The 25,498-nt window shown below is 40.6% G+C and overlaps 2 protein-coding genes across 6 annotated transcripts; one reads left to right on the top strand and one right to left on the bottom strand.

The window, feature by feature from the left end:
* Window positions 1-507: 507 nt before the first annotated feature.
* phc3 (polyhomeotic homolog 3 (Drosophila)) lies at window positions 508-13,076 on the top strand. Of its 5 annotated transcripts, none has more exons than XM_039817002.1 (15): window positions 508-529; window positions 3,208-3,419; window positions 3,839-3,997; window positions 4,090-4,170; window positions 4,252-4,404; window positions 4,597-4,686; window positions 4,924-5,152; window positions 5,364-5,998; window positions 6,092-6,215; window positions 6,785-7,044; window positions 7,428-7,587; window positions 7,684-7,801; window positions 9,469-9,601; window positions 11,306-11,567; window positions 12,352-13,076. In XM_039817002.1, exons 2-15 carry the CDS (start codon window positions 3,243-3,245, stop codon window positions 12,504-12,506), a joined length of 2,736 nt encoding a protein of 911 aa, XP_039672936.1. In that variant the 5' UTR covers window positions 508-529; window positions 3,208-3,242; the 3' UTR covers window positions 12,507-13,076. The 5 variants fall into 5 exon arrangements, with proteins under 5 accessions (XP_039672936.1, XP_039672935.1, XP_039672937.1 ...); XM_039817001.1 differs by lacking the exon at window positions 508-529 and adding an exon at window positions 1,467-1,559; XM_039817003.1 differs by lacking the exon at window positions 508-529 and adding an exon at window positions 1,467-1,667 and having other exon boundaries at window positions 7,690-7,801.
* Window positions 13,077-15,863: 2,787 nt separating this feature from the next.
* On the bottom strand, window positions 15,864-24,840 carry dapk3 (death-associated protein kinase 3). Its single transcript, XM_039814934.1, has 9 exons — window positions 24,735-24,840; window positions 23,843-23,940; window positions 21,579-21,939; window positions 19,264-19,393; window positions 19,031-19,079; window positions 18,902-18,928; window positions 18,636-18,788; window positions 18,471-18,516; window positions 15,864-17,731 (listed from the first exon to the last, which is right to left on the bottom strand). Exons 2-9 carry the CDS (start codon window positions 23,902-23,904, stop codon window positions 17,201-17,203), a joined length of 1,359 nt encoding a protein of 452 aa, XP_039670868.1. The 5' UTR covers window positions 23,905-23,940; window positions 24,735-24,840; the 3' UTR covers window positions 15,864-17,200.
* Window positions 24,841-25,498: the final 658 nt, after the last annotated feature.

Genomic DNA, 25,498 nt, shown 5'->3' with positions numbered 1-25,498 from the left:
AAGAAGGGACAAAAGAAGGAAAAAATATGAATACGTAACGTTGCACACCACAATAGGCTTATTGTTTACATAACTACAAAAATACATTTAACAATGACTCTAAACAATGACTAGCATTACTTTAATTAATTTGATGTAGCTTATTTATTTCATGCAATGCAACATTAGGCCTATGTTAACAACAGCAACATAAAATATGATAATTCAATCTATCTCTTTTGCTGTCAGTTATTGCTACGGCTCCATTAGCCACTAAATATGAAGTTATGTTCAAGCCATTGATTAGCCTAGGGCCCTAGGCCTACATATGGTTCAAACATTTTGCTGGGTGATTCACGCAGGTATATGTCTTACTATTTCCGACAGAACTTGAATACCACGTGAAAAGAGCATCCTTCTTCGCAACCATACTGTCTATGTTCGCAAACGAGGACGAGCTGTTCTTCCTCATCCTGAGTGAAACTCCTGACAGGTCGTGCAGCCCCGGGGAAACTTGTCACAGAAATAGCACGTGTGTTTGCTGCAGAATGTAGGCTATGCATTATATTTTTTATTTCTCTCTCTCTCTATTTTGCCTCATAAAGACAGAGAGACAGAGGCAGAAAGAGAATGTGAAGCATGACCAATTCTCTTTCTTTCTCCACCTATAGCCCATTTCACTGAGCATATAAGCATTATTATGTTGCACTAATATGCATCAGTTTTTATAAACATATTCTAAAAATCCACCCGGATTAATTAGTTTGACATTGATGCTTTTACTTCCCAATCACAGTCCAATCTTCCATGATATATTTCAACATAAGTAACATTTCCAAACTGATTACTAGAGTAAGTCATCTGTATTCTACATACGACTATGACTCTGCAGATGCTACAACTTTCCCTTTGTGTGTTGTATAGCCTAGGCTACTTCATTTTTATATGGTGCATATAATAATGTAGGCCTATCTCTGCAGAGAAAGAACGTATAGGCTACTTGCTGAGCCTTTTTAACAGGCAATGCCTACTCTTGAAATGGTTTTTTTTTTTGTAGATAGGCCTAGTGAACTAACTGTAAGGTGTCCTCTGAGAAAACAAACCCATAAGGAAGGAGTATTGTATTGTATGTCTGTGATATCAGCCCATCAGCGGTTTGTGAAATATTGTTCAAGTTTTGACGCATCTTTGTGTGCAGTCTCGGGAAATTGCCCCAACAAAGAGTTCGAATCCATCAATCCGATCTTTTTTTCTTTTTGTTTTGGAGCGAATATCTAAAGCCATTCATCAGACATAAATAAAAGGCATTCAAAACGGACAAAAACACATCGTTAAGCCGTCAAATATCTCCGGACGCAGTGAGCGCAGCTGCATGACTCCCCGGCTGTGGAAGGTCCTCCCGCACTGCGAGCGGTGCTGTATCAAGTCTTTTTTTATTGCCTGCTGTGTACCGTCTGTTTTTCTTTTTTTTTCATCTCCATTTTAGACAGTACTGACGCATCAGTAGGCTTCTTGATTGGGACAATGTGCCGGACCGGGTTTGGTCCGTTCTTAATGGCCTGATGGTCTATCAATACCAGGCAGGTAACGCCGACAAGAGGTGAATGATTGTGCATGCATACAGCGCCGTCTGAGCGATGAGAGGAAGACCGACAGACAGGGAATAATGACATCCTGATTTGTTAAAGGTATTATCTGAAGGTTCCTAAATTATGGACAGTGTATTTAAGATTATGGGTTTATCGAGAATATACTGTCGGCGTTTAATTGGACAGAACCGGCTCTGCAGCAAAAAGCAATCAATATTGAAGCTGCCATACCATCAGTCTTTAGCCTTATAAAATATGGCATATCTTTTTTTTTTTTTTTTTTTACCATTTTAAGGCTTGCTCTTTGAGATTATTAGTAGGATATTACAATATTTTACTCATATCAGCACGGCTTTGTCAGCAATTAAAAGAAGAAGTAAAAACTCCAGCATTGTAGCACCTTTGTCTCTGTACAGATGTGGAAGTGGCACAAAATAACCTTTACACTCATTTTTAAAACAAATCAATAATGTGAACGATTTACCTTTTTAATATATAGCTACTTATTACCTATTCATAACAATGTTTTCCCAGGATGCCTGCGATAAACCCATCTCTGTTTTTCTATGATGTTATCGTCGCTAAATTGTGTATAGAGCTAATTTAATGATTCAGTTGTGCTTTCTATATTGAAATGATCAAAGTAAAACACATATTTAAGATGCTCTGAAAACCACAGTCTAGTTTTTTTTGTTTTATAGCCTACACGCTAAAAATTCTACAAAATAATAAGATTGGGTAACTTATATAATACAGGCCTAATGGACACATATATATATATTATTCAAATGACAGATTCTTATGAGCCAGTTTTTGTTGTTATTTCAGTGCTGCAATGGATGTATTATCTTTTGAGTTTATTATCTATGTGACTTATATATTCATTTCATTTCTATGCTTTTTGGGTGAATTTCCATAACGGTAAAGCAAGTTAAAACCCAACTACCCAAAAATGTATGCCTATTGCTTATTTTCCCTCCATATTAATAAGTTATCCTATTTCAATAGACAAAATGTTTTTACTCTATCTTTGTAATAACACAAGTAAGTAGGCCTATAGGCCAAGTCTGATTTAGTAGGCTAGTATTTAGACTGAAGATTGATATGTGAAAGGCATTTGGCTTTATAAATAAAATGGGTTGTCTTTAAACTAATCACAATCATCTTGGGCAGCCTCCGGACTCGGGAAGGAACTGGTTTTGGTGGAACATTTGCACCCTACAAAAGTAAAATGCCACATAAAATAATAAATTAAGTTAAATGTTCACACAATACAATTACGTGAGCTATCTAAATTAGCTGGATACATAGATAAACGTCATTTGCTCGCAGGGTATCGCCGTGTGTTAGCCTACTTTGCCCATAGCAATCTTCGCCAAAGGTGCCAATCGGTCCCTATTGGTCCCAAAGCGTCCCAGTTAGATAGAAAATGCCTTAAACATACTCTTTGTAAATCTTTACAATCATTCCTCAAAAGAACCACGCAGGCCTGCCTGGTTGCACGATTCACATTTCTTCAAAACTTGCCATTTTCAGCGTGTAGCTTGCTAGCTCTGACGGATGTCCATCACTGATTCAACTAAAGTGCCTGTTTTACTTAACTTCCTGCTGTTAATTAATGTCTCTTTTACCTCCACAGTTTTCCCATTACTGAATCTGTGTGTGACCTGGGAGATGGAGAGACAGGGCCCAGGAGAAAAGCAGGCAGACACTAATAGGACTGTAGCCACCACCACCCCCAACACATCAGCTGCCGTCACCATGGCAACAGTCAACTCCGGCAGCACCACGTGCACCCAGGCACCCTCTACTTCCCTCAGCATCATCTCACCCGACAGACAGGCAGTCCAGGTAATAGACAGTACCTGGGACCTCTGCAAGCATTGTTTGACTTGACAGGCAGGCAGCTGATAGATGACCCTGTGTAACTCTTAGAGCCAATACAAAATACAGACATTTTGTAAACTGAAAAATAGGCAGGAAATAGACAGTCTTCTATGATATGTTATCTTAAAAAAGAGACTTCCATATAAAATAGCTCATAGCACTAGTGAAATCAAATTACTGAAGTTAAATACTCAAACCACTGGCCATCATTATTCTAGGAATTTTCCAATCCTAACATCAGATAATTAAATTTTTTAGAAACTAAATGTTCTGAATGCTTCAAAGTTTCCATTTATCAGTGCAACAAGAGCAAAGGGAATGAAATTCAAAAGACTAACTGAAATTTGTAAAATGCTTGATGTGTCCATCATGTGATCCAACAGGTGATCCAGCACGCCATCCACAGACCTCAGAGCATGGCGGCCCAGTACCTGCACCAGATGTACGCAGCCCAGCAGCAGCACCAGCTCATGCTGCAGACAGCCGCCCTGCAGCAGCACCAGCACAACCCTCATCTGCAGAGTCTGGCCACCATACAGAAGGTCAGATGATGTCTGTTATGTGTCAGTGCAAGCATGACGAGTCATTTTGACATGAGCTATAGGGTGATGGATGTCTTTCCAATGTCTTTCAGGCTTCAGTCTGTCAGCGGCAGTCACCTTCGTCATCCAGTGGCAGTTTGGTTCATCAGCCTGCTGGTGTTTCCCAAAACTCAGTAAGTATCTGTGTTACCAATCCAATCATTCTGACCTGCTCTGAGCACAGATTTTAACCTCAGCATCTTTCTTTTATCCAGATTACTTTGCCAGCATCTCCAGTGACAGCTCACCTGATTGGCCGAACCCAAACATCCACTGGTGCTGCAACTACCATATCCCAGCAGGCCATGCTCCTGGGAAACAGACCGGCCAACTGTAACCAAGCTCAGATGTACCTTCGCACTCAGATGGTACAAATCTTTTTACATATCTCACACTGTTGGTCATTCTTACAATATGCACTGCTACTTTACAACGGCATGACTCGTTTTCCCTATTTCTATTTTTACTGAATGTGTTTTCTTATGTTTTCTCATAACATTTGTTTATTTCTAACCACCTAGCCACCTGTCTCTCCCTGCTTTTTGCTTTTCTTCTGTTAGCTTATTCTAACCCCTGCAGCCACGGTGGCTGCAGTTCAATCAGAGCTCCCTGCGGTCACCTCCTGCTCCTCTTTACCTACCTCCTCTCAGGTACAAACTTTGCCAGGCACAAAATTAGAATAACCCATGCACGCCACAAGAACGCAGTGTTATTTTGCCTACTTCAGGCTGTTACATATCCTGAGCATGAGTCACAAAAATTAAAAGTTATGTGGTAAATACAGTTTGGGATTTTGATAATTGTCAGAGGAATCGTTAATAAAGTTGAGCACCACCCGTGGCTTCTATGAACAGTGTAAAAGTGACTTTCTTTCTGTGTATATTCAGGTGCAGAATCTCGCTCTACGTGCCCGCTTGCCTAGATCTTTGGCCACAGCCCACAGTGTGATTTTAAAGCCATCTGCCCAGCCGCAAGCCCTGACTCCGGCCACCTCTTTATCCAAGACATCAATCTGCGGGCTGAAAACCAGCCGAAACCAGCTGACTGACACCTCAACAGAAACAGGACCAGCGGATGTCACCCGGCTGGCCTCGGGGCCCCAGATTATAACCCCAGGTGAGATAACTCGTTCAAATACTGAGGTTTAAAGGAAAGATTACTAGAAAGTGTGTTCCAGGCTTAAGTGATGAGTCACTGTAATGAAAATGAACTCCCACACTGTGACAGGTGCCATAACTTTAAGGTCAACCTTGAAAAAGAGATACTTGTTTTATGTATTTGTTTGGTTTTGATCTTCATGTCTGTCTATGCATCACTCTCCTTGCAGCCTACTCTCCGGTGCAGACCCACACTCTGGTCAAGCAGCAGCTGTCCTGTCTGCCAGGCCAGCGGGTGGCGCACCACCAGCTCATCCTCCAGCAGGCTACAGGAGGAGCTCCAAACCACAGACAGCTCCAGCCCATCGCTCTCAGAGTAGCACCTCAAGAAACCAACTCCAACCCTCTTTCTCTTTCAGTTAAAAGACTGACCACCCCCAGCACCCAATCACAAACCAATAACAACCCCCAAGGCCCTTCTTCTTCTTCTACGTCTGTCCCCAGCGTGTTTGCATCCTCAGCTCAGACCTCAATCCCAGCTGCCACCGTTCAGCCTCAGCCTCCTCCTCTGGTGGCCGCTCCGCAGCGCCGGACCTCATTCCCACAAGTGCAGAACCAGCCTCCACCACCTCCTCCGCCTCTGGTTCTCCCCAGGCTGCCCCAGAACCCCCCAGCTTCCCTCCAGAGGCTGTCCCTGCACTCGGTCCAGGCTTTGGCTGTCCATTCGGGACATATGTTGCTGACAGAGCAGGAGCTGCCTGTAGCGGAGGCCCTGGTCCAGGTGCCCTACCAGAACCTCCCACCTCCTCAGACGGTGGCTGTTAATCTTAAAGTGCATCGAGTCAGACACAATGAAACTCCATCCGTGAGTCACCGTGTTCTGTTGTTAATATGTAGGCGTTGCCTGTTCACAGTATGTGTTAGTTTGATCAAGGGTTTGTTGTGGTTTGACTTTCAGTCGGAGCAAACATGCAAAGTGAATGGATTGAGCTCAGAGGAGAGGAAAGATGAATGTTCTCCCAGTCCACAGCGGGACAGGACCCTGACACCTCTCATTGGGCCTCCTAAGCAGAATGGTGCAGGTAAAATATGATTAAGAATACAATACAATAAAACCCTTTCTAACCCTTCAAACTCTCCTCATTAGCCAGAGGAATGTTTCATAAAGGTGGTTTAGAAAAGCAGAGCCTGTCTTGAATAAACCTAAAAATCAGAATCTGCTAATTAAGCTAAAATTAGTGCTGAAAATTAATATGTAGATGTAAAAATGCAACATATCATTAAACAACTTTGAGGTATGAAATATGACCCACAATTTTACCCCAAAATGTTTATGTATTATTAAATGTATTGGATTATGTTACTTGTTTTGTACAAGTGACATAGCAGTCTCTATATGGTTCAAATACTGTTACAATGTCTTCAATTTGGCTGTCTGCCACAAACTAACCTGACTGAGACCAGGCGTTAGTCTGGAGGAATACGTTTCCATGGTAACTTAGGTCAGACTTACTTAAACCTCCTTTACGAAACTGAATTTCCTAAGAAAATAAACTGAAATTATCGGAATAAGCATGGTTCAACTGGTAATTTTGCTTGCATGAAACAGCCCTCAGTTGTGTTATCTTTTACACCTCTTATTGTTCCTCAGTGATGGGTTCATCCTCCATCATATCCAGTCGCCCAGTGATTAGGTCACCAGTGGTGGAAGAACCCTCCCAGCTCACCACCACCAGCAGCAACCCTCCTCCTCTACCTCCTCTCGTCCTGCCAGCAGCAGTGAGAGGCCCCACCCAGCCCCCCTACTCCCCAACAAGCGTCCCAGAGAGCCCTGAAAGGATACTCACAACCCACGTCCTTACACACCTTATAGAGGGCTTCGTCATCCGAGAGGGCCTGGAGCCATTCCCGGTATGAACACTGGAGTTGCAATATCACCAGTGAATGTCTGTCTGAGTTGGATGTTTTAGCTAATGGGAAATTTCCTCCTGAAACTCTTTAAATGGACATATAGTTGATTCGTGGCTAGTTAACATTCAGTAATTTCCAGTGCCAGTAAGAGCTTCTCAGATATTGTACCAGATACAGCTTTATAATAGCATAATGCAATGCAGCCACAAACATCTTGTGCAATGGCAATTTTTCTAAGTTCAAGTTTCCAGTTCATATCATAAAACTTTAATTTTAGTCAAACGTAGACGTGTAAAAACTACACCCCATCTGTTTCTACACAGGAATGTCTTTCCATGTCAGTATGTGAGATTTTATTTTTCTTAATGCACCTCTTAATACAGGTGGTCTCCTCTTCGCTGTTAGCAGACCAGCAGGCTTCACTGCCTGAATCCCAGGAGATACAAACCAACGGGGATTCAGCAGCAGAGGACAGTCCGCTGGATGCTGACCAGATGGATTCAACAGATTCAGAGATGGAATACGATGGCCCTGCAGCAGACGGTGAGGGTGTGTGTGTGTGTGTGTGTGTGTGTGTGTGTGTGTGTGTGTGTGTGTGTGTGTGTGTGAGAGAGAGAACTAACAGCTGGTCCTGTGAAGTTGCAGAGCTGGGCGAGAGTGCGGCAGGTGTGCTGCAGTGTGAGTTCTGTGGGAGCCGAGGTTACGCTCACACGTTCCTGCGCTCCAAACGCTTCTGCTCCATGACGTGTGTCAGAAGGTAAAATAAATCACTCACGCATTAAGATGAACCAAAAACACTTCCGTTAATAAGCATAGGTAACATCAAGCATCAGCCTGGTTCTCAGAAGTAATGCCAATCCAGTACTGAAAATGTACAACTGCATTAAAGATACAGTAATGACATTCACAGTAATGCTATTCCAATGGATGGTAAGTCGATGTTAAGTTATACAAGCTTTTCTTTCCTTTTTTTGAGCTGATTAAAACCTGCATTCTCAATGTCTCAGAATTGAAGGGAAACACCTAGGAAAGTTCAATCAATATCTGTGAACATGAGCTACTCTCTCTCAAAGCCAGAAACCAGAGAAGTAATGAAATGAGATGCAGCCTTAAGTCTCAAACTTTTCATGTCATCAAGTATAAAGACTGGAGCTGCTCCATAGACACTGGATGGAAGATTTGTTTTCTTTTTTATACCCGAATGAGCTGTATTCTGTTGTGGTGTTCTCAGTCCTGAGACAGAAAATGTACCCATATTCTCAGAACATTCCCCTGGGTGCTCTCAGTGTCATCTATAACATCTTTCTCAATTCACTGGAGCAGTTCCAACCTTTGTCTTGATGACATCACAAATTTAAGTTTTTGCACTCTAGGTTTTGAATTTCGGAGAGAGTTGTTCATGTTTACTAATATTTTTGGACTGTCTTAGACCATAGGCATAACATGTATGAATTTTGAAAATGGGCGTAGTTCCCCTTTAAAGGAGCAAAGATTGACAAATTATTCTACTGGCAGGTAACCAGACAGTCCTGCTGCAATGTTGTTTAAGTGTAGCCTGGCTCCGCCCTCCTACATACTTCCGCTCAATTTTCATTTCCCTTCAGTACTCCGGCCAAATATTTGGCGGTCCAATCAGCGAACAGAGGGAGTGGCTGAGAACGATGACGTTGAGGTCATGTGCTAGAAAGATGCGAGCGAAGCCATTCGGTCCGTTGTGGCAACGCTGCCGAATATCCAGAAGTTAAAGCCCGAGCAAGAACAATATTTGCTGAGTTTAGTTAGTGGCCATGATGTTGTGGCCCTCCTCCCCACAGGGTTCGGGAAAAGTTTGATTTTCCAGATCGCTCCGTTAGTGGTGAAGGAGTTGGCTAAGGCTAATGCTAGCGACGCTAATGCTAAATATAAGCCGATATAATAACACCACCAGCCAGAATAACACCACCCTTACCATTTAAAACAATGACTTTTGGTTAGAATAAAATGAATGAAAAAGCAGAGTTTTGCTGCAAAAGAGGATTTTTCCATGTATAAATAAATATAAAAAAAAAAAGGCAGCCTCTACATCACAAGACTAGTAAACTGAAAATGTTGTCCGTCTCAGTGGTGGTGAGACACGTCATCTGACATCTGGAACCCATTGAGTTACATTTGGGTTATAAGAAATAGTCACAAGTGTATAATCACTCACAGGTTTCCTTTTGAGTCTCCATCCAGGCATCAAAGAGTCCAGATGCAGACTATTAGCTTAGTGCACAATAGCAAAAGCCTGTCTAACTGCACTGAGTACACACAGGAAAAAAAAATCTCAAAGGGCTTTTGGGCTTCAAGAATGATATCATGACTGCAGTGCCATCTCTATTCAAATGCAATCATCTGCAGTGAACTGTATGAATCTAATTTAATATTTTGATTCTCTGTGTTCAGGTTTAGTGTGAGCCGCACCAAGCGTATCACTGTGCTGAGAGCAGGCCGCTGGGGTCACAGGCCCATGGGCAGGAGAGGACGACCCCCCAGCAGGAGAGTCAATGGAGCCTATAGAGAACATTTTCTGAGACAGGTCAGTTAATATCACTGACCTGGCACATGTAGCAAAATGCAGGGGGTGCTGTAGGGATCACTGGTCCTATGAGACAAGCTACTCTCTGGGGAACTGCTGCATCTGACAGGAGCAGATCGAGACTCCTGGTCTGTGAACACATTTTCAAAATAGGACGTATAACAACATACTTTTGTCTATGGACAATTGTTAATGTCTATACCTGGAGTTCTCAGCCCAGGCCTGAGAAGATTAAAATAAATATCCAAAGGAAACAAAAACAAATAGGAAAGAAAAGTCTGACAAAATAAACATGACCTAGTGTGGCACACTGCTTTTCCTATTAATTAGATGTATCTTTCAACCACTGGTCTGTAAGACAACTTAATAACAACAATGACTGTTGATCACAGTAATTCAAGTAAAATAGTGCCCCAGAACCCAGAACAATAAAAGTGAGTTGTTAAAAGTTATTTGAAAGATGTTAGTTGTATAATAATTTCATCCAGAAGACCCAAATAGGAGTCTGTTAAATACATAAATTCAATCAAATAATAATGACGTTTTAATAATAATTGCTAATAAGTGGAACATGTTTATGCCTTAAAGCTGGCACCAGACTGTCATGGTGCAAAAAATCTCTGGCTCAAGGATGGTATAGGTGGTGCCATGATGAGGTGCTTCTGTCTCTGGCCAACACACTAGAGCAGGATAGATGCAAAAAAAGGCCCACCGGCACCTTCATCCAAGAGTAACTAGGCCGTTCTCTACCGAAAGACCAAAGCCCAATCTGCTGCAAGCTGCCAGGTCCTGAAAGATGAGAGATGACATGGGAAGGAAGCTGCAGTTCCCAGAGGTGGTTCATACAACGCTACGTCCAGACACTGTACTGTGGTCAACTGAAGACTGAAAAAATCATTCCGATTGAGCTGACCTGAGAGAGGCCTTACAGTACCAGTCCTTAGTTCTGGACTGTAAGGACAAGGGATGGCAGGCAGGGATGTTTCCCGTAGAGATCGGCTGCAGAGGTTTTCCAGCCAGATCAGTATGGCGGTTGTTATCAAGCTCTGGGCCTGGATGAAAGGAGCAAGAAACAAGCAGCTCGCAGGATGGGGGAGGAGGCAGAGCGAGCCTCTTGCTGGCTACTAAATAGGCGAGAGGAGGGAAGCTGGAAGCCAGGAGCGGATGACTTGGCCATTACTGCCGGCCCACCAACTGTGTTAAGTGTTGAAACACTCAGTGAAGGTTGGGTACAATCTGATGACATCTGCTGCCGGCCAAAAGGCTACGGTTACCTCATGAGGTAACCGAAGAAAGCAACCCAGAAGTGTATGTCACAAGCAAAATAATTATTGATATTTTAGGGTGGAAAAGCCTCTAAAGCAGCATTTAGACCATAGTTTAATGCATAAACTCTTTCCTAAAATCCAGATTAATGAAATTATTTTAGGGTCAGAGGCCCATCATCTAACATTAGAAAAATTCCTGTAATGCATTCACTCTTTATTCTGTTGTAGGCCTAGTGTTCTCAGTCCTGAGACAGAATTAAACTATTTATTATTATTTTAATTACATTAAATATTTTTTTTAAACTGCAGCTTTCACACGTAGGAACCGTAATCTTATCTGAGATGACTAAGGCTAATACCTGGTTGAGCTTTTCTGTAAGTAGTCCACACAAAAACACAGTAGATATTTGTCCAAATTTGTCTTTGTGCTCCACAGGCACGTGGGTCGTTTGGCTCAGAAGAGAGCCGGCAAAGCTCACTGATAGAGGAGGAAGAGCAGGAGGAAGAAGAGGAGGACGAGCCTCCCATTCCCATGACAACCAGGCTCCGTAAACAGGCCGAGAGAGAGCGAGAGAGGGAGAGAGAGCAGGAGCAGAGGATGACAGAAACAATCAGTGTTTCTGACGGAGAAGACGACGTCGGTTGTCCGTCTCAGTGGAACGTAGAGCAAGTGTTTTCTTATATCAACTCCCTACCAGGTACTGCTAAGAATTTCCTGGAGCTCATAAACAGCCGAACAAACAAAACATGTTTTTCCCAAACCTTAGTATGCTCCGTTTTCTGCCTTTGACTTCTTGCAGCTTAGCATGAACAAAAATAAACAACAAAAGCATATAAATGTATGAAGGTAGTTAACCCACTTTTCTTCCTTCGTCTTACTGTTGACTCACTGTTAAAGCAAAATAAGCAGCTTTTACTTCATGTATATTGCAAACACTCCACTGTTGCATTCAAGGACATAAAGAGAATCACCTCCTGTGCATCAAATGAATGCTGCCAGATGTTCAAAGCAGCAAAGACAGCTTTGAATAAATTGCCCCATTAAAGCTGGAACAGGCCCCTTGTTTTAAAGGTCCCATGGCATGATTGAGTTTTATGAGGTTTTTTAACATTAATATGCATTCCCCCAGCCTGCCTATGGTCCCCCAGTTGCTAGAAATGGCGATAGGTGTAAACCGAGCTCTGGGTATCCTGTTCTGCCTTTGAGAAAATGAAAGCTCAGATGGGCCGATCTGGAATCTTGCTCCTTATGAGGTCATAAGGAGCAAGGTTACCTCCTCTTTCTCTGCTTTTCCCCACCCAGAGAATTTGGCCCGCCCATGAGAGAGAGACATCATGGCTTTCAAACAAGCAAAGTGGCAGTTGGTCAAGGCCACACCCAAACCCTCCACCTTACCTTACAAATAGATCAGCTAACAAAATGCATCAAAAATCAACAAGAGACACACACTCTATTTAGTCTCTGTCTTCTCTTTTCTCCAGGTGGTCAGGATGTAGCCGAGGAGTTTCGCTCCCAGGAAATAGATGGACAGGCTCTGCTGCTTCTAACTGAGGAGCACATGGTCAGCACCATGAACCTTAAACTGGGGCCTGCACTGAAACTGTGTGCCCACATTAATTCTCTGAAAGATGCATAAACACATTAACATTCCTACTCTCCAAGAATAGATGTGTGTTGATCTGGACCAGGATGAAGAAAAAAAGGATGGCGGTCTTTTTAACAAGGAACAACAAGGAAGCACTACCCATTTTTAACTTTTCCTAAGTTCAGACTTATACAAAGACAAAAAAAGACAAACGTTTCCTGAGACCACTGCCAAGGATTTCCTTCCCGAGTGAAGTCCACACACTGTTACAGCTGATTTGAACATAAAGATGAGCAGTTCTTTCTATCTCTTCTTGTCATCCAATTGTAGTGATTGTAGCAGTTTGGCTCCAGTTATCCATTTGTTTCAAAATGGTAAATCGAAAGTTCTTTGTATTATTTGTAAACAAAGAAAACAACTTTACCTTATTACACATAAAGTTAAAGGATGCTGCACAATCTCAAAGTTTACAAAACAGATTTACTATCTTACAGATGTAATTTGATACATTTATCATCAGCGAATTAATGACCTATGGAACCAAACTGATGAAAAGGTTGTTATCTATTATTTATTTATTATTGTCATAATTAATATCCAAATAAAATCATGAGAGTATTATGCACTGTTTTGTGGTTTTGTGATACGTTTTACGAAAGGTGCCAACACTCAGGAAATTATTTTTTTCTATTGGACAACAATAAATATAACCTACTGGTTTTGCTATTGGACTTATGACTGATTTAGTAAGCACAGCTTTATCAGACATGTTTTGCAAGGTAGTATAATACTGTACATGGGGTCTGCTGGACAAAGCATAGAAATGAGTCAAGTAACTGCAGCAGATAAACGTACATTTTGAAATATAATTCCAAACCATCCTCTAAAAGGTGCTCATATTGTGGTCATTTTCATTGTATTTAGAGGTTGTATCAGAATAGGTTTATGTGGTTTAATTTTCAGAAAACACCATACATTTGTTGTACTGCACATTGCTGCGGCTCCTCTTTTCACCCTGTGTGTTGAGCTCTCTGTTTTAGCTACAGAGTGAGGCATCTCACTTCTGTTCCGTCTTTGTTGGGAGTCGCACATGCACAGTAAGTACTGCTAGCTTGTCAGTTGCAGAGTATGAGGGAGTGCCATGCTAGCAGCTAGGCGAGCATTATAACGTGTGTTACAAAGTGACGCATGTTCGTCACGGAAGTAAAGTCAGGACTACAATAGAGCTGTTTGGAGCAGTTTGTGAACAGGGTTTTCTCTGGAAGATGGTAAGTCCCTTTGGGGTGGACTTTGGGCTTTTTCACTTTGTAAACCTATAACATGCACAAAAAAGATATATCACACAATAAAGGAAAGGGAAAAAGCCATAAAGCATAATATGAGCACTTTAAAACTCTCAGGGCTAGATTTATCAAGCCGTTTGCGCCTGTTTCCAGGCGCTAATTGGTCGCAAAGACGGACGTAACCGATGCGGGCTATTTACAAACAGGGCGCACTTGGGTAAAATCACAGATTGTCTGCCACATGAGTGAGAAGAGACAAGTTGCGCTTTCAATATGCGTTCGTGTTCGCTATTACCAAACTCGCATAAACAGACGCAGCGCAAACTGCGCTAGTGTTAGTAAATTAGGCCCTCAGACTGGCCTCCATCTCTGCCTCTCACTGACTTCCATACACAGACAGACATGATACATCATTCATTAAAATTACAGAATCTATCTTAATAGCTTTATTTTATACTATTTTGCTCTTTTTAAATTATGTATTATATTAAATTACCATGCAATCACTGAAAAAGAATCCTTTGATGGTATGTGAATTTGCTTACAGGTGAGGGGTCAATAGGGGCCCCAACAACTATTCTTTTTGCCCTGGGGCCGCCTTACTGTATTTGGTTATCTGGCCATGCATACAGATTATTTCCCTCTGCTTTGATCCCCAACCATTTCCAGCGCCTTGTTCAAATTTTCATATGCAGATGTAAACATTTATTTATTGTTCACGTGTTGTACAAAACAAATGAGATGTTTATGCTCTTTGGTTGGTCAATGTGAGACTGGGAAACTAAAAGCACTGTTTTAAAAATCTCCTGTATCCCCTCCCTGCTGCTTTAAAGGTGCACTATGAGTTCCTGCATGACGACACTTCTATTGACGTTCCAAGTAAATACAAAACAAAACAGAGCAAGCTCGCCCCTCCCCCCATGATTCCATAACTTGACATGACTAACTGATTAACTGTCACTAACCCCCACCCCTCCCCCAACCATCTTGTCGGTGATTGGCTGGAACGTGTTTTGTTGCATTTTGGTGCACAGCCTGTGCCTCTAGTGTTTGTTTGACGTTTACCACCCCTGAGTTGTCTCCTGAGACCGGACTTTTTCACCGTGTATTCAGGGGGCAGGCAGCTAGCGGATCAAGGAGAGATGCCTACGATTTGAGAAAAAAATGAAATCGCTCTGAAACCATGCAGGAACTCATAGTGCACCTTTAAGGAGAACAACACAAGGAGACCCAATCAAAAATGTGGGGTTTGTTGCCAACTCTAGTGGATAACTTTCATTCATGTTGTCTTTCCTGTATACAACATTAAATAGTGTGACAGATAATGCTGAGCGTGGTTAAACCTCTCACATTTACATATTACATTTCACGTTTTGGTCCTTTTTTTAAATAAACAAATCTGTCAATTAAAAAAAGTAAGGTAATATGAACAATAGCAATACTACAATATTAAACTACTCACATTGAAAATGTTACTAAAGTAAAAGTCTTAGTAGCCAAATGTACTTAAAGTATCAAAATAGTAACCTTCTCATAAGCCCATGTGAGAGTATTATTATTGATACATAAATGTCTAAGCTGCATTTTTACTGTTATAGCTGGCCGAGCTAATTTGAAAACATTTTATTTATATATATTTGGGTGGTTTATTTTACAACATATCTAAGATTTTTACATCTGTTAAGTAACCATCTGTCAAATAAGTGTAGTGGAGTAAAAAGTTTAAATTTACTTCTGAAATGTATGTGTGTGTATGTATGTATATATGTGTGTATATATATGTATATATGTGTACATGTGTGTGTATGTGTATGTATATATATGTGTGTATATATATATATATATATATATATATATATTTTTTTTTTTGATGTTCAAACAAAAGCCAATAAACATTTTATTGAGAAAATTTACTTCTGAAATGCAGTGGAGTAGAAGTATAAAGTTACTCAAGTAAAGTACCAGGAACTCAAAAGTGTACTTAAGTGCAGTACTTGAGTAAATACTGAGTTTCTTTCCACTACTGAACAAAAAAAAGGCATAATTGACAAACCGAAGCATACAGAGGTAAGGATGTACCGTTAGAAAAGTTAGTTTCCATACACACAATAACAACACATGAATATGACTTGGTAACAGTGCTAACTTTATTTGAAACAAGCCCAGACAGTTAAGCTCTTTCTTACAATTTATAGACAGAATAAAATAGATTTTGGAACACTGCTATAATCATTTAAGTGCAAATGAGTACATTCCTATACTGAAAAAAAACTACTGACTATATGATACACTTTCAATGCTATACATGGGGAATGTGTTGCCTGGATGTGAAACTTATCAGTGGAATGTTTTGAGTTTGCAGAGATGGTCAGAATGAAAACAGAGACACTAAGAGTTACAGCATACAGAGAAAGTTTCCAAGCACACTATTTGGTTTACAAGGCTTATGTGCAAAAGTTATTGCATTAAAGACATTGAGCAATATCAATGTGATAGAAATGTCATTAACTTGGTGATTTATGAGTGCTCGCAGAGGCAATACGGTCATTCAGTTTACAGGCACTGCAAAGATGAGTTTATACATTCCAAACACTTAATTTTTACGGGTCTGTAAATTCTTTATCAAATTATTTCCTAGGGGGTTTCCTGGAAAGAAACATGCAATTTGGTACTTATTATAGGTAAAATAAAGCTAAATGCTAAATGCTAAGCTAGCGCAACCTTGAGTTTTTTTAACCAGCAGATAGCAAGTAAACTGGATGTCCAAAATGTGTCATAATTAGAGGACAAACTATGTGGTTATTTCCAGGAAACTTTCAAGAAATCATTTAGAAATTATTAGGAAAAAAAATCGCAGATCTGCAAAATAAAGCATTTCACTAAAACATTTGTTTTCTTCTTTGCTAAGCGTTTAATGTGTTTAATGTGAGCTGCAATTGAATCGGAAATGTAACCGGATAAATAAATACCCCTGACACTATGAGCTGTATGTTGTGAAGCCTTCTCACGTAACTGGCCAACAACCTGAGGCAAGAGTGAATCAGCAGACATCTATGGCTTTTACAGCACCAGGACATTCAGATGTAATGAAGTTCTGAAAGATAACCAGGCTAAGAACAATTGCAAAAAATAAAATAAAAAAAGACAAGCCAATATAGTTTCAAATTGCTAATCATTTTGTCAAATAACAGTATGTAAAATCTCTAAAATTATAAATTAACTCATAACACAGGAATGACCATTTAATGGGGGAATGGGTTCAACATTTTACCTGTCTGCTTCTTGCTGGTTCTCTCTCGAGCGTGACGTAAAGAGGGTGGAACATTTTTCTCGATGGGCAGCAGCAGCACAGCTTATGATGACATCTGACCCACTCAAACTGCACTGTGTGGGACACGTGCAGAGAAGACAGGCAGGAGGAAACTTGAGAATCAGAGTGTCATGATTGGACGTCAGTCTGGCTCAGGGCATGCTGCCGAGGCCACCCTTCTCTGCAATCATGGACTTGACCAGCTCCTCCACCCAGCGGACCTCCGAGGCCACCTGCTCAGCCAGGACCTCGTAGCGGTTTTCCAGGCGCCCGTACTTGCGCTTGAGGGCGTTGGCGGCCTGCATGGTGAGCCTGGCCTCCTCCTGGCTCTTCTTGCGCTGGGCTTGAGTGCGCTGCAGCTCTTGGCGGATATGGCTCAGGTCGCTGGAGATGCTCTGGTTCTCCTCCTTGTACCAGCCCTCCTTCTCCTCGTATATGGAAAGCAGCGCCGCCACGTCCTCCCGGCATGAGCGCTGATTGCGCTCCAGGTCTCTCAGGCCTTCCTCTGCTGCCGCGATCTCCTCCAGGACCTGGGAGAAGCGCTCAAAGTTGACGTAAGTGTTGTTGGGTGGCATGCTGGAGTGGGACTTGATGGTGTACTCCTTCAGACGAGTGGTCTTCAGGCGTCGGCGCTCAGTCTTGTGGTCTCTCTCCTCCTGGCGGACATTTCGCCTCTTAATCACCTGCAGAGGGAAAAACGTAAAGGTCTGAAATCAGAATGGCAATTTGATAACAAAGCCCGACTGATATTGGATTTTTGAGGCCAATACAAATACTGATATTTAAGAACTTCGTCGCTTCATCAGCGGATAGTCGTTTTTTGTAGATAAACAAACATTTCTGATAAAGATTTCTTAAATTTGCTTTATTAAAGAATTTCAACCAAGGGACAGTTTGTACTCATTTTGCAAACGTAATGATCTCTGGTGGACAAACTAAATAATGAAGAGAAATGACAGATCTTTGGCATACCTGTAGTGCAATTTCTTGTTACTTATCTGCAATAAGCTAATATGTACCGATAAATCGGTCTCGCTCTTTTTGAAAATAATAACCGGGAACACTCAAATGTGTATGAGCTTTAGTAAGTAAGTAAAATTGCCTTATATTAAACTTTTCAAAACAAAACTTAAAACGCTTCCTTATAGAAGCATTTAGCAACATAGTATTAAACACAAGATAAATTTCCAAAATTTAGGGGTAAAACAGTAAACGCTGGTCTCCATTTTTAGTCGAGCTCTGCGAACATCCAGTAAATCCTGGTTAGCCAACCTCAGACACTTTATTTTACTATATGGGAACAATAATTTAGAAATGTACTCAGGGGCTTCCTCATGTAGAGCCTGATAAGTAATAATTCAAATCTTATATTGAATTTGAAACTCCACCAACAGATATAAATGCTGAATAAAAAACACCCACCTTAATCCAGGGGTGCTGAAGACTATCATCAATCGTCATTCTCTTCCTGCAAAAGAAAATAATGCACCAGTAAGAAAATGACACAGCAGAGACTTCCATATGTCTACAGAACAGAGATTTATCTTCTTTACTGTTGGCCCCATATCTTTCTGAAAAAGTTCATACTTGGGATCCTTGACCAGCAGACGTCGTATGAAGTCCTTGGCCAGCTCACTGGTGTTGCTGAAATACTCCTCATCAAAGTCGTAGTTGACGCCTGAGATGTTTGTCAGCGTCTCCTGCTTGGTCTCGCCCAGAAATGGAGAAGCACCACTCAGTCTAGAGGAACACAGATAAAAGGATTTGCCTTATAAAACAACATGGATGAGGAGTGAAGTGATTTATGTTTCTATAAATGTCAACAACAAGTCGTGATGTGAAACATTACTTACAGGATGTACGTTATTACTCCGATGCTCCTGCAGAGACGAGAATAACCAAACATGAATGAAAACTGTCACATGGGTCAGCGGGTCAGTAGTCAGCTTCAGAGGGAGAAAAAAAACATGTTGACATCTTACCACATGTCCGCCTCCAGTCCAAGTGGCTCATAGTTGACTATTTCTGGAGCTGTAAAGCACAGAGGAATGAACACTTTAATTCAAACCAGATGTGGAGAACTGAAACGCAGCATCCACTTACGTTAAGGTTTAACTTACGTGGGCACACACTTGCACAAAAACTGATTTTTAAAGTGGAACATTTTTACTTTATTTGTGAAATGGATATTCAGGAAGGCAAAACAGGATCTTACCAACAAACTCTGGTGTTCCAAAAATGTTCTTGAACTCATTTCCTGCTTTAATCTGATGAGCAATCCCAAAATCAATCAGCTTGATCCTGGGGTTGGGGACGTTCTTGTCCAGCAGCATGATATTCTCTGGCTGAAAGATAAAACGGTATAGCTAAACATTAGTGAGAGAACAAGGTTTTGAAACAGTACACATGTAAACATAAAGCTATGTTAATGAATTAACAGCAGCATAATACTAAGAATTGGCATATGCCACAAACTTTATCATTTAGGAACAAACTGCATAAACTGTAGAAAATAAAATAAATGTGTAATATTACAGGCCTACTGGGCAGCCCAATTTAGCAATAGTGGCATGGGTGACCAAAGATGAAGAAACTGGATGGCTATCCATTGAACAGAATTCCTTAAAAGGGATATCAATATCTACTCTACTTAGTCAGCAGGCTCAGAAAAAATAAGAATGAATAACATCTGAGTCAAACACACACTAAAGGTTTGGGATTGCCCAGAAACAGTTAAAGGGATATATAGCTCTATCAAGGGCAATGCCCATTCTTGGAAACACTGAGTTTCTCCCTTCGGTGACGGACTTAGCATACAGAAGATGGACGGAAAAGGGGTTGGTTACTATAAATCAGTGGTTTGAAAAAAACACATTGTGATCATTTTCACAACTTCAAGAAAAGTTTGACTTGCCCTCAAATGACTTGTATAGATACCTACAAATACAACATCACAAAGCACACAGATTGGGATAGTCTTAAAAGAGATTCAACTGATGTTGAACGGTATTTTATATATATCTCTCAACAAGTGGTATCAACAAAGCATCAAGTATCACATATCTATAAGAGTCTTATGAAATATACATCAGACAATACCTTTCATATTAAAAGTGAATGGGAAATGGAACTCAATACAATTATTGATGATGATACATGGGAAGATATATGTCTGGGGAGTCATAAAGGGATTGGAAATGTGGGAAGAATTTGACTGGAAGGTGAAGATGAGATTCTTTAGGACCCCTCTTAAAGGAACAGGCAAGTCGACTTGTCTAACTCTGGGGGTTACGGCGAATAAGCTAAAGTCCCAATAAGTCGGCCTGTTCCTTTAAGGTGTCAAGGTTTAAAAACAATATCCACAACATTTGCTGGAGAAACTGTGGCATGGTGGGGGGGACCAAGTCACCATTCTGGGACTGCTCTGTGATACAGACATACTGCAAAGACATTAAAGAGGAAGTGGATAACATTTTCAGGATGGATTTTCCTCTGGACCCTTTAATTTTTTTTACTGGAGAAAACACCTGAAAACTTGCTTTCCAAGGACCAATGCTACATGTTACATATTTTGTTAATGACTGCAAGAAAAATGATCACTATTAATTGGATGAAGCCTAGCCCTCCTACAATAGCTCAGTGGATACAAAAAAAGCAAACAGGTCCGTACAATGGAAAACATGACTGCTATTTTACTATTGAAAGTACCTTTGTTCGTAAGAAGATGGACTCTTGTCATTCTAGGCCTTGATTTAGAATAACGTAAACATACTGTGATATGCAATGGTTTATTTACCCTGCTTCTATGTAGTCTGTGTTGAATGAAGCGCAACCACAAGGTGACCCTTTTCTTTTTCTTGTTTTGTTGCTTTAACCTCTCCTTGAGAGAGTGTTTGTGGTTATGTATGGGTTTGTGTTGGTATTGTATTGCTAAAATTGCTGGCAATGTTTAATATGGGCAACAAAGTTCAAAAACAAAATATTACAGGTCTAAAAGGCTTGGGATAGATTACCATATTAAAACTTATGAGAAATATTGCTTGGGATTTGGTTATCAAAATGTCTTTATATTCCTTTCTTTCACGCCTCACTTAAAGAAGCCTTTACTATTATGTTGTATGAAGGGTACTACCGTATATAAATCAAGTTTGATTTTATTTGATATATAGCTTAAATGTTGTCTTAGAACTATAATTAATTCACACCATTTTCTGGAATTGTTTGACTAATTATTAAATTTTTTTGTGCATCTTAAAAACCACAAATATATTCATATTATTGATATGAAAATAACTGTATCACATATCAGGATCACCATGCAGCAAGCAAGTACCGAGCAGCTTGACAACCATGTGTGTCTATAGCCCTGTCCTGTTTTTCACATGGAAAAACCCCCACACAGGCAAGTGCTTAAAGTACAACACAAACTTCTTCTTACACCTTAACAGGAATCTTGACAAATGTGTCAAATACGACTGCAGGCCCAGAGCCTCACAAACAAGCCGGCTCTTAACCACACAGATCACTAACCTTGAGGTCAAAGTGAGCAATGCGTTTGGAGTGTAGATACTGAACGCCGTCCAGGATCTGCTTGAGAAACTGGGTGGCCTCTTCTTCCGTCAGAGATTCCTTTTCAGCCAGGAAGTCAAACAGCTCTCCTCCGGACACCAGCTCCAGGATCAGGATCACGTCAGTTTTGTTTTCAAAGATGTCGTGCAGGGTAATGATGTTGCTGTGTTGGATCTCCCGCAGGATGTTGACCTCGCGCTCGATCTCCTCGCGGCTCACCCCACGCCGGCTGGAGGACAACCTTCGCTTCTTGATGAATTTGGCTGCGTACTCTATACTTGTGCTCTTCTCTTTACACTTACGAACGATGGCAAACTGTCCGCTGCAGGGAAGCGAAAACAAAGGGCCGTTAACAAAAACAGGATAATACAGAACTGCTTGTTTTTGCATTTTCTTCTGACTGAATTCTTGGCTTCTGGTCAGAGTACGTAAGATATGTCAAAATATATTATATTTGGGCAATGATAACTTGTGATGGACTAAATCAGTGCTTCATAACCTTTTTGGCTTGTGCCCCCATAGTCTCGCATTGCCAGACCAATCTCCACAGCGCTGTGGCTACACCACACATACATTCTAGGATGTATTTCTTTAAACCAATCACAATCGTCTCCCGATGCAGCAACAGTGGCTCTGCAAAATTGTCTAGGGAAGGAACTTGTATTTGTGGAACATGTGCACCCCGAAAATGCCACATAAAATATCAAATGAGGTTAAATGTCCACACAATACAGTAACGTGAGCGATATAGATTAGCTGGATACATGGTTAAACGTAATTTGCTCTTACCAGTGTATCATCGTATGTAAATCGGTCCCAAAACATCCCAGTCCCCGTAAACACGTTCTTTGTAAATCTTTACAATCATTCATTTTTAGCATGTAGCTTGCTAGCTCGAAGTTTGTTGTTGTTTCCGTAATTGAAGGAAGCTTGAGAACGGCAACACACAGATGCCGTGGAAATGTACGTCCGTTGAGCCAGACTAGTGCCCCTCTAAACTGAAGCAACTTCTACTTGTGACCCCTCATCACAGATTATAGTCTCAATGTGGACATGTATCTCATCCAAAATTTGATTTATTTTTCCAGATAATTTCATCTGAAGGATTTTAAGAAGCCTGAAGAGGTGAAAGTATCCAGTATTTCAAAAGAAAATTAGTACAATTTGAAAACTCATCACTGTAAACGTACGTCGTATCAAGGATGTCTGTCTATAATCAAATTATATAAAAAAGCATGTAAAAAAATCTGCCAGTACAGTAAGAACATTTCAACCTGTTTCCAACAGAAATCAACTTGTAATGAGAGTCTGTCTCTGTCTAAAGCCAAGCGAGAAAGATTGATGAAAAATAAAATGTAACTTGATTGTGGAGTAAATACCTGAAACATCTACATAGGAAACAAGTACAAGTATTCTTACTGCTCTGGAAGAAACCGTACACGTGCAACATACACGAGATACACCCACCTATAGACTCTACACCACAGCAGAGGTGGAAAGGCACTTTGAAAGGCATGGTCATAGTTTTGCTGCATTACTGCAGAAAGAAGTAGCTTGGGTAGGAAGTTAGGTTCAAACTATTAACATGTGATGACTCAGTCACAAACTATCAAGCCCAGTGTAAAAAAGATATTAAAAGGACATTTAATTTGTTGCTCACACATACTTAAAACATTTTGGCCTTCATCGGATCTAATGTTTTGGATGTTTTGCAGCTCATATCTGAAACACATCTCAGGTAACTATGTGTGATTTGATTACACTGCATGCTCACATTTGTTTTTATTTAAGAACTACAAGCACTGGTAATCAGAAGAAGAAAAAAAAAACATTTGTGCGTGCTCAGCCATTCAGCTTAAAAACAGAACTGCTGCTGCAGCTATCGGATACCTTGCTTTAAAAATGTACTGTAATGCTATGCACATACTAGCTAATTACAGTTGTTCAACGCCCCAGAGCAGGTAGGCATTTGTATTCACACAACCCTACAAGTCTGATGCCCTTCAAACGTGGCATAAATGAATAGATCCTAAATAATCAATCACAAAATGGTATATTGGGTGCATCTCTGCCCTCCAGGTACTGGGACACCCACGACATGTTGAGAGTCAAGTGTGAACAGTATCTTTTGTTGACACTGACCACAGTAGTGGTATCGGACGGATGTTTTCAGATACAATAAGTTTTTTCAGAGAAGAAAAAGACAATAAATGTGCAGAACATACCTGCCCAGTTCCTCTCCCATCTCATAATACATCTCAACATCCTCTTGTCTGAAGCCAGCCATGGTGTGCTGACTGGAATGATGATGCCTTGAGATTCACTGCAGTGGGATTATATAAACTCAATAAATACTGGCAGTGGTTGGTGTGGACATGATGAGAGACAGCACAGTGACCAAAAACACTGCCATAATAGTAGATATGTGACACAAGTCTTAGTTATAAGACAGAATTACTATTTTCCTGAGTACCTGGGCTTATCTCCTCCTTATTTGGCTCGAGTAAACACAGCTTAAGTTTTGAGAGACTTTCTGGCTGATGTCAGACCTCTGCATACCAGTCCTACTGACATCATCTCCTGCCTGGACCAACTCTGACTCAATTAAAGGGACTGAGATTAAGAAACACTACCGAGTATTTGGAGTTTTATTTCTCATTTAAATATTGTTGATATGGCTGGTATATAAAAGAAACACGATTTAAAAAAAATAATTTCTGACTGTAGCTTATAACACACTTGTGAGCGCTATTAAAGATGCTGAATAGCGACTCGTATGTTAAAAGCAGGCAGCAGAGAATTTTTTTCCCGTGGTGAAAACAGCATACATGTAAAGCTTATAGCTACAAACACAAAAGGAAACTCAAGCCACAGATGCAACCTATTAACTTACGTTAAAGGAACACAAACAAATTCAAATGAAGAAATAAAGGGAATCCTAGCGACGGGACACAGCTAACGTTAGCTGGCTAGCTAACGTTAACGTACTGTATAAACACCGGCTTTGTTAGCTACTTCAGTAAGTAAAACATACGATTAATAGCACTGAAATACTGGCAGCAAAGTGAATACTTTACCAAATAAAATGCGAACGCCTTGCTATAAAAGTATACTTACAGTATGGCTGGCTACGAGTGCTGCATTCCTTTTCGAAGTAGTTGTGTGAATATTCCCAGTCTGAACAGAGTGAAGCTAGCTAGCCACAGTGAAACACAGAATTTCCGGTCTTCTGGTTCAAAATAAAAGCCATACCAACGGCATGGTTTCCTGAACAGTACGCAACTCAAGTTTCATTGGTAGCCTATATGGCACATACACACTTGTTGGTGTAGGTCTAGACTCTATACATCCTTTTCTAAAACACCTGTACTTATTACTCCTGCAGTGGTGAATAAATGCAATTACATTGAAAGCATAGCCTACCTTGCATGATCACATACTCTGAGTAAAGGGCATACGAAAAGTATGTTTGACCAAGAGCGATTGTTTCTGGGAATTTGGGTTTTGTTTAATGACCTGAGTAAAGTCATTACTTTCAATAACACAAATAGTATCATGCTTAATCAGATATTTTTCTGAAATCAAACTTATTAGAGTGTTTTTCGAGGAAGAAAAATAAAAAAGGACTTATTTCTTTACCAGAATTATAGATATAAAAAACTGTTATATTATGGCAATGCAAAGAAGTATTGGAAACAGCAATTAGACCTTCGTGTGGGAAGATAAGTATACAGAAAATATTATTTAGTGGTTAACTTAAATGAATACATGAAATGTGGAAAAATATCTTTTTATTCTTTAGGCAGAAATCGCTTAAGTTCCTGTGATGATGGGTTACTTGATGCAGGTAAATATATGGCAGACGGCAGGACCAAAGGCAG

The sequence above is a fragment of the Perca fluviatilis genome, chromosome 11 (assembly GCF_010015445.1).
Source record: "Perca fluviatilis chromosome 11, GENO_Pfluv_1.0, whole genome shotgun sequence".
Taxonomy (NCBI): Eukaryota; Metazoa; Chordata; class Actinopteri; order Perciformes; family Percidae; genus Perca; species Perca fluviatilis.
Note: the sequence above shows the minus strand (reverse complement) of the source record. Positions and strands in the feature narration are given on the sequence as shown.

Coding starts and splice junctions, on each gene's coding strand:
- phc3 (XM_039817002.1), top strand. CDS start 3,243: ATGGAGAGACAGGGCCCAGGAGAAAAGCAGGCAGACACTAATAGGACT. Junction 4,171..4,251: donor CTGGTGTTTCCCAAAACTCA/GTAAGTATCTGT, acceptor TCTTTTATCCAG/ATTACTTTGCCAGCATCTCC. Junction 4,405..4,596: donor TGTACCTTCGCACTCAGATG/GTACAAATCTTT, acceptor TTCTTCTGTTAG/CTTATTCTAACCCCTGCAGC.
- dapk3 (XM_039814934.1), bottom strand. CDS start 23,904: ATGGCTGGCTTCAGACAAGAGGATGTTGAGATGTATTATGAGATGGGA. Junction 19,080..19,263: donor TGGAACACCAGAGTTTGTTG/GTAAGATCCTGT, acceptor TGTGCTTTACAG/CTCCAGAAATAGTCAACTAT. Junction 18,517..18,635: donor CTGCTGGTCAAGGATCCCAA/GTATGAACTTTT, acceptor TTTCTTTTGCAG/GAAGAGAATGACGATTGATG.